Below are 17,357 nucleotides of genomic sequence, written 5' to 3'. Positions count from 1 at the left end.
TTGGCTGCTCCCATTTCCGTCCAGGCTTTTTGATTGGTCGTCTCTGTCTTTCTCAGTTTCTGATTGGTGTAACAGTCTGTCCCTGTCTGTGTCCTGTCTGGCTGTTTGTCTCACAGTGGAACTGTCCCTGTTTGTCCTGTCTCTGTCTCTGTTTCTGTCCAGGCTGCTACAGAGGTTTGATCTGCCACTCCTCCCTTTCTCCTGGTTGATCCCCTCTGTCTCTTCCTTGGTTCTATCTTTCTCTGCGTTGGTTCTCACTCTCTCCAGGCTTTGTGACTGGCCACCCTTGTCTTTCTCCAGTTTGACAGCAGTAGCTGTGCTCTGGTTAATTTTATGGTTCTCCAGGCAGGTCTGTATCTCGGCCCTCCTGGCCACGGCGTCTCTCAGCTGGGCTGTGAACGTCTCGATCCTCCCCTGGACCTCCTGGAGCTCTCCCTCCCACAGGAAGACCTGGCTGCCTGGGTTCCCCACGGGAGGCAGGGCCAGACCGGAGGAGGCCAGGGCTGATGATGGGCCACCGTTAGCATGCAGGCTAACCTGAGGAGGAGCTAAACCACCCAGACACCCTGGAACAGACAGGGGAAGACAGAAACTTTGTGTGACCTTTTGTCTGAACCTCATTGAAGGGAATGTGATTTGTGGATTCAAATAAAGCATGTAAAGTGTGTGTGGTTTGGTTTTACAATCCTTGTGGGTCCCAGAAGTTCTAGTAAAGGATAGTAAAACAAGGAAAATTCTGGGGACATTTCGCCGATCCCCACAGGGAAAATGAACTAGGTTTAGTTTAAGGGTTAGGTGTTAAGGTTAGGTTAAGGATTAGGGGTTAGGGAAAATAGGATTTTTAATGGGAATAAATGTTTTCGTCCCCACAAGGACGGTAAAACAAATGTGTGTGTTAGAGTGAGTGTGTACCTCCCAGGCCGTGTCGCCCCACCATGCCAGGACGTCCCCAGAACGAGGCGGTGTGTGTGTGTAGACGGTAGCTGTGTAGACTTTCCAGATCAAAGTGGACCCTCTTGTTCTCCTTGATGTCCCGGGCAGGAGAGGAGGGCTGAGGAGGATGGGGGGCAGGCAGGGGGGAAGACAGGGGAGGAGGAGGGCGAGGCTGCTGGTGTCTGTGGAGGCTGCAGCTGTCAGAGACACAAGGGGAGGGACTGGGGGAGAGAGAGAGAGGGGAGAGAGAGAGAGAGAGAGAGAGAGAGAGAGAGAGAGAGAGAGAGAGAGAGAGAGAGAGAGAGAGAGAGAGAGAGTGAGAGAGAGAGAGAAAGAGGTAATATTGACCATATTGATAACCTATACTGTAATATAAATAGTATTGATAAACTATACTCTAATATAGAGAGTATTGATAACCTATACTGTAATATAGATAGTATTGATAACCTATACAGTAAAATAGATATTATTGATAACCTACACTGTAATATAGATAGTATTGATAACCTATACTATAATATTGACATTATTTATAACCTATACTGTAATATAGATAGTATTGATAATCTACACTGTAAAATAGACAGTATTGATAACCTATAGTGTAATATAGACAGTATTGACAACCTATAATGTAATTTTGACAGTCTTGATAACCTATATTGTAATATAGACAGTATTGATAACCTATACTGTAATATAGATAGTATTGATAATCTACACTGTAAAATAGACAGTATTGATAACCTATAGTGTAATATAGACAGTATTGACAACCTATAATGTAATTTTGACAGTCTTGATAACCTATATTGTAATATAGACAGTATTGATAACCTATACTGTAATATAGATAGTATTGATAATCTACACTGTAAAATAGACAGTATTGATAACCTATAGTGTAATATAGAGAGTATTGACAACCTATAATGTAATTTTGACAGTCTTGATAACCTATATTGTAATATAGACAGTATTGATAACCTATACTGTAATATAGATAGTATTGATAATCTACACTGTAAAATAGACAGTATTGATAACCTATAGTGTAATTTAGATATTATTGATTACCTGTACTGTAATATAGACAGTTTTGATAACCTATGCTGCAAAATAGATAGCATTGATGACCTATACTGTAGTATAGATAGTATTGATAACCTACACTGTAAAATAGAGAGTAGTCATAACCTACACTGTAATATAGATAGTATTGATAACCTATAATGTAATATAGAGTAATGATAACCTATACTTTAATATGAAGTGTTGATAACCTATAGTGTAATTTATAAATTATTGATTACCTATACTGTAGAATAGATATTATTGATAACATATACTGTACTATTGACAGTATTGATTACTTATACGGTAATATAGATAGTATCTATAACCTACACTGTAATTTTGACAGTATTGATAACCTATAATGTAATATAGGCAGCACTGATAACCTATATTGTAATATTGACAGTAATGATAACCTATACTATGATATAGACAGTATTAATAACCTATACTCCAATATAGATAGTATTGATAATCTATACCATAATATATATATATATTATCGATAACCTATACTGTAATATAAATATTTTTGATAACCGATACTGTAATATAGAGAGTATTGATAAACTACACTGTAATATAGACAGTATGGATAACCTATAGTGTAATATAGATATTATTGATTACCTATACTGTAGTATAGTTTTGATAACCTATACTGTAATATGGATATTATTGATAACCTATACTGTAGTATAGATAGTATTGATACACTATACATCGATATAGATAGTATTGATAGCCTACACCGTGATATAGACAGTATTGATACCCTATACTATAATACAGACAGTATTGATAACCTGTACTATAATACGGACAGTATTGATAAAATATACTCTTGCGCAGACAGTATTGATAACCTATACTCTAACGTAGACAGTATTTATAACCTATACTCTAATATAGACAGTATTGATAACCTATACTCTAATATAGACAGTATTGATCAGTGTTTCTCTACTTGTCGTCCAGGCCAATCAACTCTTTCCCTACGTCCTCGTAAGGGGTGTTCAGGGCTCGATGGATCTTCTGTCAACAGATAGATGATACAACACAGATGAGAGAACATTCACTCAATAAAGATCACCTTGTTAAAATCACCTTGATAAGATCACCTTGATAAGATCACAGTGGTAAGATCACCTTGTTAAGATCACCTTGGTAAGATCACCTTGTTAAGATCACAGTGGTAAGATCACCTTGTTAAGATCACCTTGATAAGATCACCTTGTTAAGATCACCTTGTTAAGATCACAGTGGTAAGATCACCTTGTTAAGATCACAGTGGTAAGATCACCTTGTTAAGATCACAGTGGTAAGATCACCTTGTTAAGATCACAGTGGTAAGATCACCTTGTTAAGATCACAGTGGTAAGATCACCTTGATAAGATCACCTTGTTAAGATCACCTTGTTAAGATCACAGTGGTAAGATCACCTTGTTAAGATCACAGTGGTAAGATCACCTTGTTAAGATCACCTTGTTAAGATCACAGTGGTAAGACCACCTTGTTAAGATCACAGTGGTAAGATCACCTTGATAAGATCACCTTGTTAAGATCACCTTGTTAAGATCACAGTGGTAAGATCACCTTGTTAAGATCACAGTGGTACGATCACCTTGTTAAGATCACCTTGTTAAGATCACCTTGTTAAGATCACAGTGGTAAGATCACCTTGTTAAGATCACAGTGGTAAGATCACCTTGTTAAGATCACCTTGTTAAGATCACAGTGGTAAGACCACCTTGTTAAGATCACAGTGGTAAGATCACCTTGATAAGATCACCTTGTTAAGATCACCTTGTTAAGATCACAGTGGTAAGATCACCTTGTTAAGATCACCTTGGTAAGATCACCTTGTTAAGATCACCTTGTTAAGATCACCTTGGTAAGACCACCTTGTTAAGATCACAGTGGTAAGATCACCTTGATAAGATCACCTTGTTAAGATCACCTTGTTAAGATCACAGTGGTAAGATCACCTTGTTAAGATCACAGTGGTACGATCACCTTGTTAAGATCACAGTGGTAAGATCACCTTGATAAGAACTTTTTAAAAGTGTGAAATTCTAACTATCTTAGATAATATTAACAGCTTGGTGGCTTGCAAAATGCAAGATAGATCTAGTTCTTGAGTGTGTGTGTGTGTGTGTGTGTGTGTGTGTGTGTGTGTGTGTGTGTGTGTGTGTGTGTGTGTGTGTGTGTGTGTGTGTGTGTGTGTGTGTGTGTGTGTGTGTGTGTGTGTGTGTGTGTGTGTACCTACGTACCTGGCTGGTATGCAACCAGTAGGTGAGTGTGTGTGACCGTCGTAGCCGGGGCAGGGCTAGGTGATAGAATGTATGTTCAGCTGCCAAGGTAAAGATGGCTCCAACCACCCCCACACACAACATCACAAACAGGCCTGAGAAATGATCTATCCCCATCGATAAATTCTGGGAGAGAGAGAGAGTCAGAAAGAGGGAGAGATAGAGGGCAAGAGAGGGTGTGGGAGAGGGGGAGAGAGAGGGAGAGTGAGAGAGCGAGAGAGAAAGAGGGAGAGAGAGAGATATAGCACAAGAGAGGGTTAGAGAGAGGGTGAGAGAGGGTGAGAGAGAGAGAGAGAAAGAGAAAGAGGGAGAGAGAGATATATTGCGCAAGAGAGTTAGAGAAAGAGAGAGAGAGGGAGAGAGAGGGAAGAGAGTATTTATTATTAGGTTCTGTAGTTAGCTGCTGCTGACAAATAAAATACATAATATACATAAATATACATACATACATTACAATTTAGCCATTCAGCAGACGCTCCCATCCAGAGAGACCCACAGCTAGTCCATTCATCTTAAGATAGCCAAGCGAGACAACCACATATAACAGTCGTAACCCAACCATGCATCGTATACATAATAAAATGCAAAACACAATACAAAATGCATTAAATGGTCTATGTGTCTCTTCACAGTCCCCATTTTGCCGTAAAGTATGAGGTTGACTGTGGTTCCAACAGTGGCCACTAGATGGCAGAGTGAACCAATAGTTTCACTTTCTCCGCCACCTGACATCATCACAACACTGGCTCTGAGTAAAACTCGAGTCAGTTGCTCGAGTTTTAAGTGATGACCTTAAAGGGGCAATCTGCAGTTACTACATACATTTTGGACATAAATGAATGATATGTATCTATTGATTGCCCCCTAATGCCCCATGAGCTTAGTTCAACTGTCGTACCCCATCAAAACAATATTTATTTAACTCTTATTTTACCAGGTAAGTTGACTGAGAACACATTCTCATTTACAGCAACGACCTGGGGAATAGTTACAGGGGAGAGGAGGGGGGATGAATGAGCCAATTGGAAGCTGGGGATGATTAGGTGGCCATGATGGTATGAAGGCCTGATTGGGAATTTAGCCAGGACACCAGGGTTAACACCCCTACTCTTATGATAAGTGCCATGGGATCTATAGTGACCACAGAGAGTCAGGACACCCGTTTAACGTCCCTTCCGAAAGAGAGCACCCTACACAGGGCAATGTCCCCAAACACTGCCCTGGGGCATTGGGATATTATTTTTAGACCAGAGGAAAGAGTGCCTCCTACTGGTCGTCCAACACCACTTCCAGCAACATCTGGTCTCCCATCCAGGGACCAACCCTGGTTAGCTTCAGAAGCCAGCCAGCAGTGAGATGCTGGGTGGTATGCTGTAAGGTGATATGCTGTAGGGTGGTATGCTGCTGGCTGTAAAATACTAGCTTGTTTTACTCCAATGTTTGTAAACATAGTAAATGTAAACAAACACTATATAGCCTCAAAAATGTTGATATCATGGATGGTCAGTCCTGTCTATGAATTTGAGAGTGGTTAGATTTCTCCAGCCCCTTCCCTCAGCTTTTTACTGAAACAGGGGAGAGCGCTTCGTTTTAGTTTCAACTGCTGACTGCCCCTTTAAAGAAGGTAGGAAGTATTCAAACAGGGCCATGTCCTTCTCTCTCTGCCATCCCATAATAACCATCTCCATCCCCATGATCTACAGGGACACAAGTCTTCTGACCAGAACGAGTAGCACACACACCCACACACACACCCACACACACACACACACACACATACACCCACACATACACCCACCCACACACACACCCACACACACACCCACACACACACCCACACATACACCCACACATACACTCATTCATGCATGCCGCACGCACACACAGTCTCTATGGGAAACTACAAGTACACTTATCAGGCAAAACACTGCCATCGTTTCTCTGTCTATTTCCTCTAGAAGCACCTGGAACGACACAATGTGACCCAGAGGTACACCTTGGATCGTGGACTTCTGTCCTGCCTCATGTTGTTATTCTGTAGAACTGCCTCAAGTCTGCTCTATGTATTCTAACTTATGAATAAATATGAAGAAAATCATCCCTCTGATACAGAGAGTTTCTCATGGCCCTAAGCCTTCCTCTCTCTGGGGAGAGGCTGTAGTTGTAAACACCATCACACACACGCACGCACGCACACATCACAGCTTTTATCTCATATGCCAAGGACTAGAAGGGGGAGTGAAGGTAAAAGAGTCTCTGCCAGCAGCTATATATCAGGTCTGTAGATAGGAGTTTGTGTGTGTGTGTGTGTGTGTGTGTGTGTGTGTGTGTGTGTGTGTGTGTGTGTGTGTGTGTGTGTGTGTGTGTGTGTGTGTGTGTGTGTGTGTGTGTGTGTGTGTGTGTGTGTGTGTGTGTGTGTGTGTGTGTGTGTGTGTGTGTGTGTGTGTGTGCCTGGAAGCGAGTCCTGTTTGTCTCTGTCCCAGCGGGAGGCTGAGATACGGGACTAGTATGCTGGCTGGGCTGGCTGTATACCAACCCTATAGGGGAAGCAGGTGTGTGTTTGTGATTGTGAAGAAGGAGTACCATTTTGTCAGCTAAATCTATGAGGAGTCTGTCTGGCAGTTAGAGGTCAGTCAGAGGTCAGACAAACACAGACACCACAGAATACAAAAAGAGTTTGGTTGTTGTGGTTTCTGTCGACTATGACCTTAAACACATGCATTCACACACACACACACACACACACACACACACACACACACACACACACACACACACACACACACACACACACACACACACACACACACACACACACACACACACACACACACACACACACACACACACACACACACACACACACACTCACCTCAGTGTTAGTGAATACTCGCTTCCCACATGGCACCACCTTGTACCATTTCTCATGTAATATGTCCATGTACCTGGAACAACGCGTCATGTTAATACTAGTGTCAGATCAACAAAACATGTCAATGAAATAGTGAAGAAAACGAGGGTGATATGCACATCCGTAACTTGTGAATACCGTTGGGCTAAACAATCGTAGTGATAACAACATGAGAGGCCATCACACAGAATGTTACTGCTCCCCAGTGCTTTATACCTGAACTCAAAAATACTATGTTTCAACTTCAAATCTGACAGGTGAAGTCGAGGCAGTTGGGGGCCTGTCATTTCATTACTGAAATACTATACATGCTGTATGCCTGTGTGTGTGTGTGTGTGTGTGTGTGTGTGTGTGTGTGTGTGTGTGTGTGTGTGTGTGTGTGTGTGTGTGTGTGTGTGTTACCGTACCCTTCTGACTTGTAGCGACTGATGAATTCAGACACGTTGGCAGTGAGAGGAGAGCCTTGGGCAACACCTATACCATACCCTGGACACCCACACCCACACACACACACACACACACACACACACACACACACACACACACACACACACACACACACACACACACACACACACACACACACACAAACACACACACACACATACACACACAAACACACGCACGCAAACACACACACACGCACGCACGCACACGCACAGATTTGAAATCATCTGTCTGTCACAGTGAATAGCTAGCCTGGTCCCAGATCTGTTAGTTCTCTTGCCAACTTCCTTGTTGTCATTGTCAAGTCAAACATGTTTGGCATGACACTGAATGACAATGAGTTGGCATGATGGCACAAACAGACTGGCACTAACATTTTGTGTGTGTGTATGTCTATCTTACCCTCTATAGCGAAAGGCTTGCCCACAGTCGCTAGTTTACACTCAGCATCGATGGAGACTTCGTAGTCCAATAGAGCTTTATCCATGATGAAGGCATCTAGTAGGGGAGGATCTGTCCTAACACACACACACACACACACACACACACACACACACACACACACACACGCACACGCACATGTGCACACGCACACACACACATGCACACACACACACAAACACACATACACGCACACACATGCGCTCGCGCACACACGCACATACACACAAACACACACACACGCAGACAAACACATACGCACACAAACACACAAACACACACACATGCACACAAACACATACGCACACAAACACACGCAGGTAAATGCAAAGCCACACCGATCAGATATGCATAACTTCAATAAAATAACATTAACATTATTGCATTGAGGTCCTCTGGGGTAATTTAAAAGACTTCATGACTGCAATACACTTAATGTAAACAATACAACATAAACTCCCACCCTGCACAGGTTGGGATGTGTGCGTTTATGTGTGTGTGTGTGTGTGTGTGTGCATGTGTGTGTGTGCGTGTGTGTGTGTGTGTGTGTGTGTCTACAATTTTGAAGGCAGTTTAACTCCATCCGGTACGTTCTATTACTGTTTTGAAGACAGTTTAACTCCATCCGGTACGTTCTATTACAGTTTTGAAGACAGTTTAACTCCATCCGGTACGTTCTATTACTGTTTTGAAGACAGTTTAACTCCATCTGGTACGTTCTATTACAGTTTTGAAGACAGTTTAACTCCATCCGGTACGTTCTATTACAGTTTTGAAGACAGTTTAACTCCATCCGGTACGTTCTATTACTGTTTTGAAGACAGTTTAACTCCATCTGGTACGTTCTATTACAGTTTTGAAGACAGTTTAACTCCATCCGGTACGTTCTATTACTGTTTTGAAGACAGTTTAACTCCATCCGGTACGTTCTATTACTGTTTTGAAGACAGTTTAACTCCATCCGGTAAGTTCTATTACAGTTTTGAAGACAGTTTAACTCCATCCGGTACGTTCTATTACAGTTTTGAAGACAGTTTAACTCCATCTGGTACGTTCTATTACAGTTTTGAAGACAGTTTAACTCCATCCGGTACGTTCTATTACTGTTTTGAAGACAGTTTAACTCCATCCGGTACGTTCTATTACAGTTTTGAAGACAGTTTAACTCCATCCGGTACGTTCTATTACAGTTTTGAAGACAGTTTAACTCCATCCGGTACGTTCTATTACAGTTTTGAAGACAGTTTAACTCCATCTGGTACGTTCTTTTACATTTTTCTCATTCGCTTTGGCTCATTTTTTGAAACAGTCTGAACATTCTCTAAACTGTAAGTGCAATTGTCACAACTGTTTTATGGGACATCACAACTTTATTGCATGTCTGCAAAATGTAGTAACTCACCCAAAACATTTAATTCATGCTTCAAAACCTAGTTATTGTGTCAGTAAATTGGCCAATGCCACCAAAATGAAATGTTTTTTTTGTCATCGTTAGACAAATGTTCAAAATGTTAAGATGTTTTTTTACCATGTTTGTTATATACACATGTCAGTTTTGTTCTACTTTTTTGTTGACACTGACTGTTTACTGTACTATACCAGAACGTGAGTTCTCTCTAGCTGAATGCTATTGTGTATCACACTCAGCTTTTTAGATACCGATTTCAACAGTAGGTCAAAGTTTACTGGGAAAAGTCAATACTGTAGTACACAGAAAGAGGATATGCACAGTTGTATGTATACAGTACATTTACTCATTTACTCCTCACAGTACGTAACACTACAAGTTCCCATCTTCTTGGTGGACATCCTGTTGTTCTTGTTGGTCTGGCCAGAGATTTTCATCAACATCACATCTGATGTTTTCCCTTGCGATACACCGGGGGGAAAATCTCCTTGCGTGGCGCAACCGTCCCCTGCAGTGATCGCCTGTGACGTTCTCAGAAGCAGCATTCACGGCATCGAACAGAGACATCTGATCTTGTGCCCGATAGTCATATACTTTCCACCTTCATGCTGAAAGAAACTATTATATCGGATTCTGGAATGGGGAGGGTGGTGGAAGAACTCCATTGTTATCCTTTCATGTGCAGCAAACCATTCCCTAACAATGTTGGTTCGGTGGAAGCTGACATTATCCCACACAATTACATCATTTGGCAAATCTGGTCTAACTAAACCTCTTTGGTGTTCTGCTATTAGGTCTCTGTAAAGTGTATTTAGGAAGGACAGGAGAAGTTGGGTGTTATAGGGCCCAATGTGTGGAATATGTGTGCGCTCACACCATTCTCAGAAATGGCAGCACACATTGTAATATTGCCCCCACGTAGGCCTGGTGTACCAATTGTGGCTCGGTGTCCAATGAGATTGTGGCCACGTCTCCTGCCTTTGGCCAGATTGAACCCAGCCTCCTCCACAAAAACAAGAATGTGGGTCATTTCATGTCCTTCCAGCTCCATTATTCTCTACATAGTAAAACAGAAACAAAATTGAAAGTTAGTGTTACATAGCCTATTCTAGAATCAGACAGTTTAGTAAAGTATAAATGTTTACTGTTCTTATTGATATCTACAACTTGAAGAAGTATATACAGGCATCATTGAAGTACTGTAAAACTCCCTGTACAATATACCATGTACACACCAATGGTTTACCTGGACATACTGGTACCGCAGCTCCTACCTGGACATACTGGTACCATAGCTCCTACCTGGACATACTGGTACCACAGCTCCTACCTGGACATACTGGTACCACAGTTCCTACCTGGACATACTGGTACCACAGCTCCTACCTGAACATACTGGTACCACAGCTCCTACCTGGACATACTGGTACCACAGCTCCTACCTGGACATACTGGTACCATAGCTCCTACCTGGACATACTGGTACCGCAGCTCCTACCTGGACATACTGGTACCACAGCGCCTACCTGGACATACTGGTACCACAGGTCCTACCTGAACATACTGGTACCACAGCTCCTACCTGGACATACTGGTACCACAGCTCCTACCTGGACATACTGGTACCACAGCTCCTACCTGGACATCTTAGTACCACAGCTCCTACCTGGACATACTGGTACCACAGGTCCTACCTGGACATACTGGTACCACAGCTCCTACCTGGACATACTGGTACCACAGCTCCTACCTGGATATACTGGTACCACAGCTCCTACCTGGACATACTGGTACCGCAGCTCCCACCTGGACATACTGGTACCACAGGTCCTACCTGGACATACTGGTACCACAGCTCCTACCTGGACATACTGGTACCGCAGCTCCTACTTGGACATCCTGGTACCACAGCTCCTACCTGGACTTACTGGTACCACAGCTCCTACCTGGACATACTGGTACCGCAGCTCCTACCTGGACATCCTGGTACCACAGCTCCTACCTGGACATCCTGGTACCACAGCTCCTACCTGGACATACTGGTACCACAGCTCCTACCTGGACATACTGGTACCACAGCTCCTACCTGGACATCCTGGTACCACAGCTCCTACCTGGACATACTGGTACCACAGCTCCTACCTGGACATACTGGTACCACAGCTCCTACCTGGACATACTGGTACCACAGCTCCTACCTGGACATACTGGTACCACAGCTCCTACCTGGACATCCTGGTACCACAGCTCCTACCTGGACATCCTGGTACCACAGCTCCTACCTGGACATCCTGGTACCGCAGCTCCTACCTGGACATACTGGTACCGCAGCTCCTACCTGGACATACTGGTACCACAGCTCCTACCTGGACATCCTGGTACCACAGCTCCTACCTGGACATCCTGGTACCACAGCTCCTACCTGGACATACTGGTACCATAGCTCCTACCTGGACATACTGGTACCACAGCTCCTACCTGGACATACTGGTACCACAGCTCCTACCTGGACATCCTGGTACCGCAGCTCCTTCACTCTGTCACTATTCTTCTCAAATGGCACCTTGTACAGTTGTTTCATAGTCATTCGTTTTTTTTCTTCAAAAATCTGACTATAGTGGAAATGATGACAGAATTGATATTTGAGAAGTAATTGTTGTCATTTATGATTGTTCTTTGGATCTCTTAGCCTGATGGAATTGTTGGCTATGACCATGTTGCAAATGTCTTGTTCTTGCTGATGGCTGAATACTGCTGCTCTGTCACCAGCATGAGGTCATTGTGCAGTCCTATATATGACATGTAGAGCTGCTCTGCCATCAGCATGAGGTCGTTGTGCAGTCCTGTATATGACATGTAGAGCTGCTCTGCCATCAGCATGAGGTCGTTGTGCAGTCCTGTATATGACATGTAGAGCTGCTCTGTCACCAGCATGAGGTCGTTGTGCAGTCCTGTATATGACATGTAGAGCTGCTCTGTCACCAGCATGAGGTCGTTGTACAGTCCTATATATGACATGTAGAGCTGCTCTGCCATCAGCATGAGGTCGTTGTGCAGTCCTATATATGACATGTAGAGCTGCTCTGCCATCAGCATGAGGTCGTTGTACAGTCCTGTATATGACATGTAGAGCTGCTCTGTCACCAGCATGAGGTCGTTGTGCAGTCCTGTATATGACATGTAGAGCTGCTCTGTCACCAGCATGAGGTCGTTGTGCAGTCCTGTATATGACATGTAGAGCTGCTCTGTCACCAGCATGAGGTCATTGTGCAGTCCTATATATGACATGTAGAGCTGCTCTGTCACCAGCATGAGGTCATTGTGCAGTCCTATATATGACATGTAGAGCTGCTCTGTCACCAGCATGAGGTCGTTGTGCAGTCCTATATATGACATGTAGAGCTGCTCTGTCACCAGCATGAGGTCATTGTGCAGTCCTATATATGACATGTAGAGCTGCTCTGTCACCAGCATGAGGTCATTGTGCAGTCCTATATATGACATGTAGAGCTGCTCTGTCACCAGCATGAGGTCATTGTGCAGTCCTATATATGACATGTAGAGCTGCTCTGTCACCAGCATGAGGTCGTTGTGCAGTCCTGTATATGACATGTAGAGCTGCTCTGTCACCCGCATGAGGTCGTTGTGCAGTCCTGTATATGACATGTAGAGCTGCTCTGCCATCAGCATGAGGTCGTTGTACAGTCCTATATATGACATGTAGAGCTGCTCTGCCACCAGCATGAGGTCGTTGTGCAGTCCTATATATGACATGTAGAGCCGCTCTGTCACCAGCATGAGGTCATTGTGCAGTCCTGTATATGACATGTAGAATTCACACATAGATCATGTTACAGATAGTATATTGTATTCAAATTGTGCTGTACTACTGTACTACTGTACTACTGTACTACTGTATTACTGTACTACTGTATTACTGTACTACTGTATTGCTGTACTACTGTATTACTGTACTACTGTACTGACTGTACTACTGTATTACAGTAGTACAGTAATACAGTAGTACAGTAGTACAGTAGAACAGTAGTACAGCACAATTTGAATACAATATACTATCTGTACTACTGTATTAATGTATTACTGTATTACTGTATTACTGTATATTCTGCATACACATCTTACGGTACATTGTGATTTTCAGACTTGCATTTGCCTTTACAATAGTTGCTGTATTGTTGTGAATGAAATGCTGTAACAAAAGTAAAGAACAAGTACATATTCACCTGTTTTTCCTACGGAATGGTTGCAAAATTGATGACACTGTGGACATGTTTACATTAGGCTGTACTCTCCGACCAGCCTCTTCCATTGTAAGACCATGGTTTATGACACTGTGGACATGTTTACATTAGGCTGTACTCTCCGACCAGCCTCTTCCATTGTAAGACCATGGTTTATGACACTGTGGACATGTTTACATTAGGCTGTACTCTCCGACCAGCCTCTTCCATTGTAAGACCATGGTTTATGACACTGTGGACATGTTTACATTAGGCTGTACTCTCTGACCAGCCTCTTCCATTGTAAGACCATGGTTTATGACACTGTGGATCTGTTTACATTAGGCTGTACTCTCTGACCAGCCTCTTCCATTGTAACACCATGGTTTATGACACTGTGGACATGTTTACATTAGGCTGTACTCTCTGACCAGCCTCTTCCATTGTAAGACCATGGTTTATGACACTGTGGATCTGTTTACATTAGGCTGTACTCTCTGACCAGCCTCTTCCATTGTAAGACCATGGTTTATGACACTGTGGACATGTTTACATTAGGCTGTACTCTCTGACCAGCCTCTTCCATTGTAAGACCATGGTTTATGACACTGTGGACATGTTTACATTAGGCTGTACTCTCCGACCAGCCTCTTCCATTGTAACACCATGGTTTATGACACTGTGGACCTGTTTACATTAGGCTGTACTCTCTGACCAGCCTCTTCCATTGTAACACCATGGTTTATGACACTGTGGACATGTTTACATTAGGCTGTACTCTCCGACCAGCCTCTTCCATTGTAAGACCATGGTTTATGACACTGTGGACATGTTTACATTAGGCTGTACTCTCCGACCAGCCTCTTCCATTGTAAGACCATGGTTTATGACACTGTTGACATGTTTACATTAGGCTGTACTCTCTGACCAGCCTCTTCCATTGTAAGACCATGGTTTATGACACTGTGGATCTGTTTACATTAGGCTGTACTCTCTGACCAGCCTCTTCCATTGTAACACCATGGTTTATGACACTGTGGACATGTTTACATTAGGCTGTACTCTCTGACCAGCCTCTTCCATTGTAAGACCATGGTTTATGACACTGTGGATCTGTTTACATTAGGCTGTACTCTCTGACCAGCCTCTTCCATTGTAACACCATGGTTTATGACACTGTGGATCTGTTTACATTAGGCTGTACTCTCTGACCAGCCTCTTCCATTGTAACACCATGGCTTATGACACTGTGGATCTGTTTACATTAGGCTGTACTCTCTGACCAGCCTCTTCCATTGTAACACCATGGTTTATGACACTGTGGACATGTTTACATTAGGCTGTACTCTCTGACCAGCCTCTTCCATTGTAACACCATGGTTTATGACACTGTGGACATGTTTACATTAGGCTGTACTCTCTGACCAGCCTCTTCCATTGTAACACCATGGTTTATGACACTGTGGACATGTTTACATTAGGCTGTACTCTCTGACCAGCCTCTTCCATTGTAACACCATGGTTTATGACACTGTGGACATGTTTACATTAGGCTGTATTCTCCGACCAGCCTCTTCCATTGTAACACCATGGTTTATGACACTGTGGACATGTTTACATTAGGCTGTACTCTCCGACCAGCCTCTTCCATTGTAACACCATGGTTTATGACACTGTGGATCTGTTTACATTAGGCTGTACTCTCCGACCAGCCTCTTCCATTGTAACACCATGGTTGATGACACTGTGGACATGTTTACATTAGGCTATACTCTCCGACCAGCCTCTTCCATTGTAACACCATGGTTTATGACACTGTGGACATGTTTACATTAGGCTGTACTCTCTGACCAGCCTCTTCCATTGTAACACCATGGTTTATGACACTGTGGATCTGTTTACATTAGGCTGTACTCTCTGACCAGCCTCTTCCATTGTAACACCATGGTTTATGACACTGTGGACATGTTTACATTAGGCTGTACTCTCTGACCAGCCTCTTCCATTGTAACACCATGGTTTATGACACTGTGGACCTGTTAACATTAGGCTGTACTCTCTGACCAGCCTCTTCCATTGTAACACCATGGTTTATGACACTGTGGATCTGTTTACATTAGGCTGTACTCTCCGACCAGCCTCTTCCATTGTAACACCATGGTTTATGACACTGTGGACCTGTTTACATTAGGCTGTACTCTCCGACCAGCCTCTTCCATTGTAACACCATGGTTTATGACACTGTGGACATGTTAACATTAGGCTGTACTCTCTGACCTGCCTCTTCCATTGTAACACCATGGTTTATGACACTGTGGACATGTTTACATTAGGCTGTACTCTCTGACCAGCCTCTTCCATTGTAACACCATGGTTTATGACACTGTGGACATGTTTACATTAGGCTGTACTCTCCGACCAGCCTCTTCCATTGTAACACCATGGTTTATGACACTGTGGACATGTTTACATTAGGCTGTACTCTCTGACCAGCCTCTTCCATTGTAACACCATGGTTTATGACACTGTGGACCTGTTTACATTAGGCTGTACTCTCCGACCAGCCTCTTCCATTGTAACACCATGGTTTATGACACTGTGGACATGTTTACATTAGGCTGTACTCTCCGACCAGCCTCTTCCATTGTAACACCATGGTTTATGACACTGTGGACCTGTTAACATTAGGCTGTACTCTCTGACCAGCCTCTTCCATTGTAACACCATGGTTTATGACACTGTGGACATGTTTACATTAGGCTGTACTCTCTGACCAGCCTCTTCCATCGTAACACCATGGTTTATGACACTGTGGACCTGTTAACATTAGGCTGTACTCTCTGACCAGCCTCTTCCATTGTAACACCATGGTTTATGACACTGTGGACCTGTTAACATTAGGCTGTACTCTCTGACCAGCCTCTTCCATTGTAACACCATGGTTTATGACACTGTGGACATGTTTACATTAGGCTGTACTCTCTGACCAGCCTCTTCCATTGTAACACCATGGTTTATGACATGGTCCACAATTGTGGCTCTGATTTCATCGGGGACTCTTATTCTTTGCCTTCTACCTCTTCCTCTATTATGTCTTCCCCTAACACCACCACAACCACCACCACCACCACCACCATCACCACCACCACCACCACCACCACCACCACCACCACCACCACCACCACCATCACCACCACCACCACCACCACCACCACCACCTCCAACACCACCACGCATTCTTACACATCTTCTGATTTCTCTTCCACGAGCATGTAGCTGCTGTTCAGGGTTGTGATGTTCCTCCATGTTCATAAGTTTGCTTCCAAACTTGATTGGTAAGATTGTGATTCCTATTGCATTACTATGTCACCTGGCAGGTCATTTGCCCATTTAGCAGACATCACAAACATTCCATGTCATAGATATTTATGGAATATACATGTATGTCTGACTGATTTTGACCATTGAATGGATCATTTTGACTGACGGCTCACACGATGACAGAATGTTTAGAAGTTGTGAAGAGTATGACAATTTCACCGAGAATCAACTCATCAGCTTCATCAGCAAGCCATGTGCATGT

The 17,357-nt window shown here is 43.3% G+C and overlaps 1 protein-coding gene across 1 annotated transcript in view; it reads right to left on the bottom strand.

Annotated features, from left to right (window-relative positions):
* The window catches only part of LOC139532372 (glutamate receptor ionotropic, NMDA 3B-like), a 73,872-nt gene that overhangs the window by 1,372 nt on the left and 55,143 nt on the right, over nucleotides 1-17,357 (bottom strand). Inside the window, exons 13-19 of the mRNA XM_071329852.1 lie at nucleotides 8,087-8,202; nucleotides 7,645-7,723; nucleotides 7,199-7,271; nucleotides 4,288-4,452; nucleotides 2,981-3,048; nucleotides 913-1,154; nucleotides 1-566 (exon numbers count right to left, since the gene is read on the bottom strand). The exon at nucleotides 1-566 is cut by the window's left edge and continues 1,372 nt beyond it. Coding sequence (XP_071185953.1) covers nucleotides 1-566; nucleotides 913-1,154; nucleotides 2,981-3,048; nucleotides 4,288-4,452; nucleotides 7,199-7,271; nucleotides 7,645-7,723; nucleotides 8,087-8,202 — 1,309 coding nt within the window. The remainder of the gene's footprint in view (nucleotides 567-912; nucleotides 1,155-2,980; nucleotides 3,049-4,287; nucleotides 4,453-7,198; nucleotides 7,272-7,644; nucleotides 7,724-8,086; nucleotides 8,203-17,357) is intronic.

Source organism: Salvelinus alpinus, chromosome 10 (genome assembly GCF_045679555.1).
Source record: "Salvelinus alpinus chromosome 10, SLU_Salpinus.1, whole genome shotgun sequence".
NCBI classification, from domain to species: domain Eukaryota; kingdom Metazoa; phylum Chordata; class Actinopteri; order Salmoniformes; family Salmonidae; genus Salvelinus; species Salvelinus alpinus.
The sequence above is the reverse complement of the archived record's forward strand: the minus strand, read 5'-3'. Positions and strand labels throughout refer to the sequence as shown.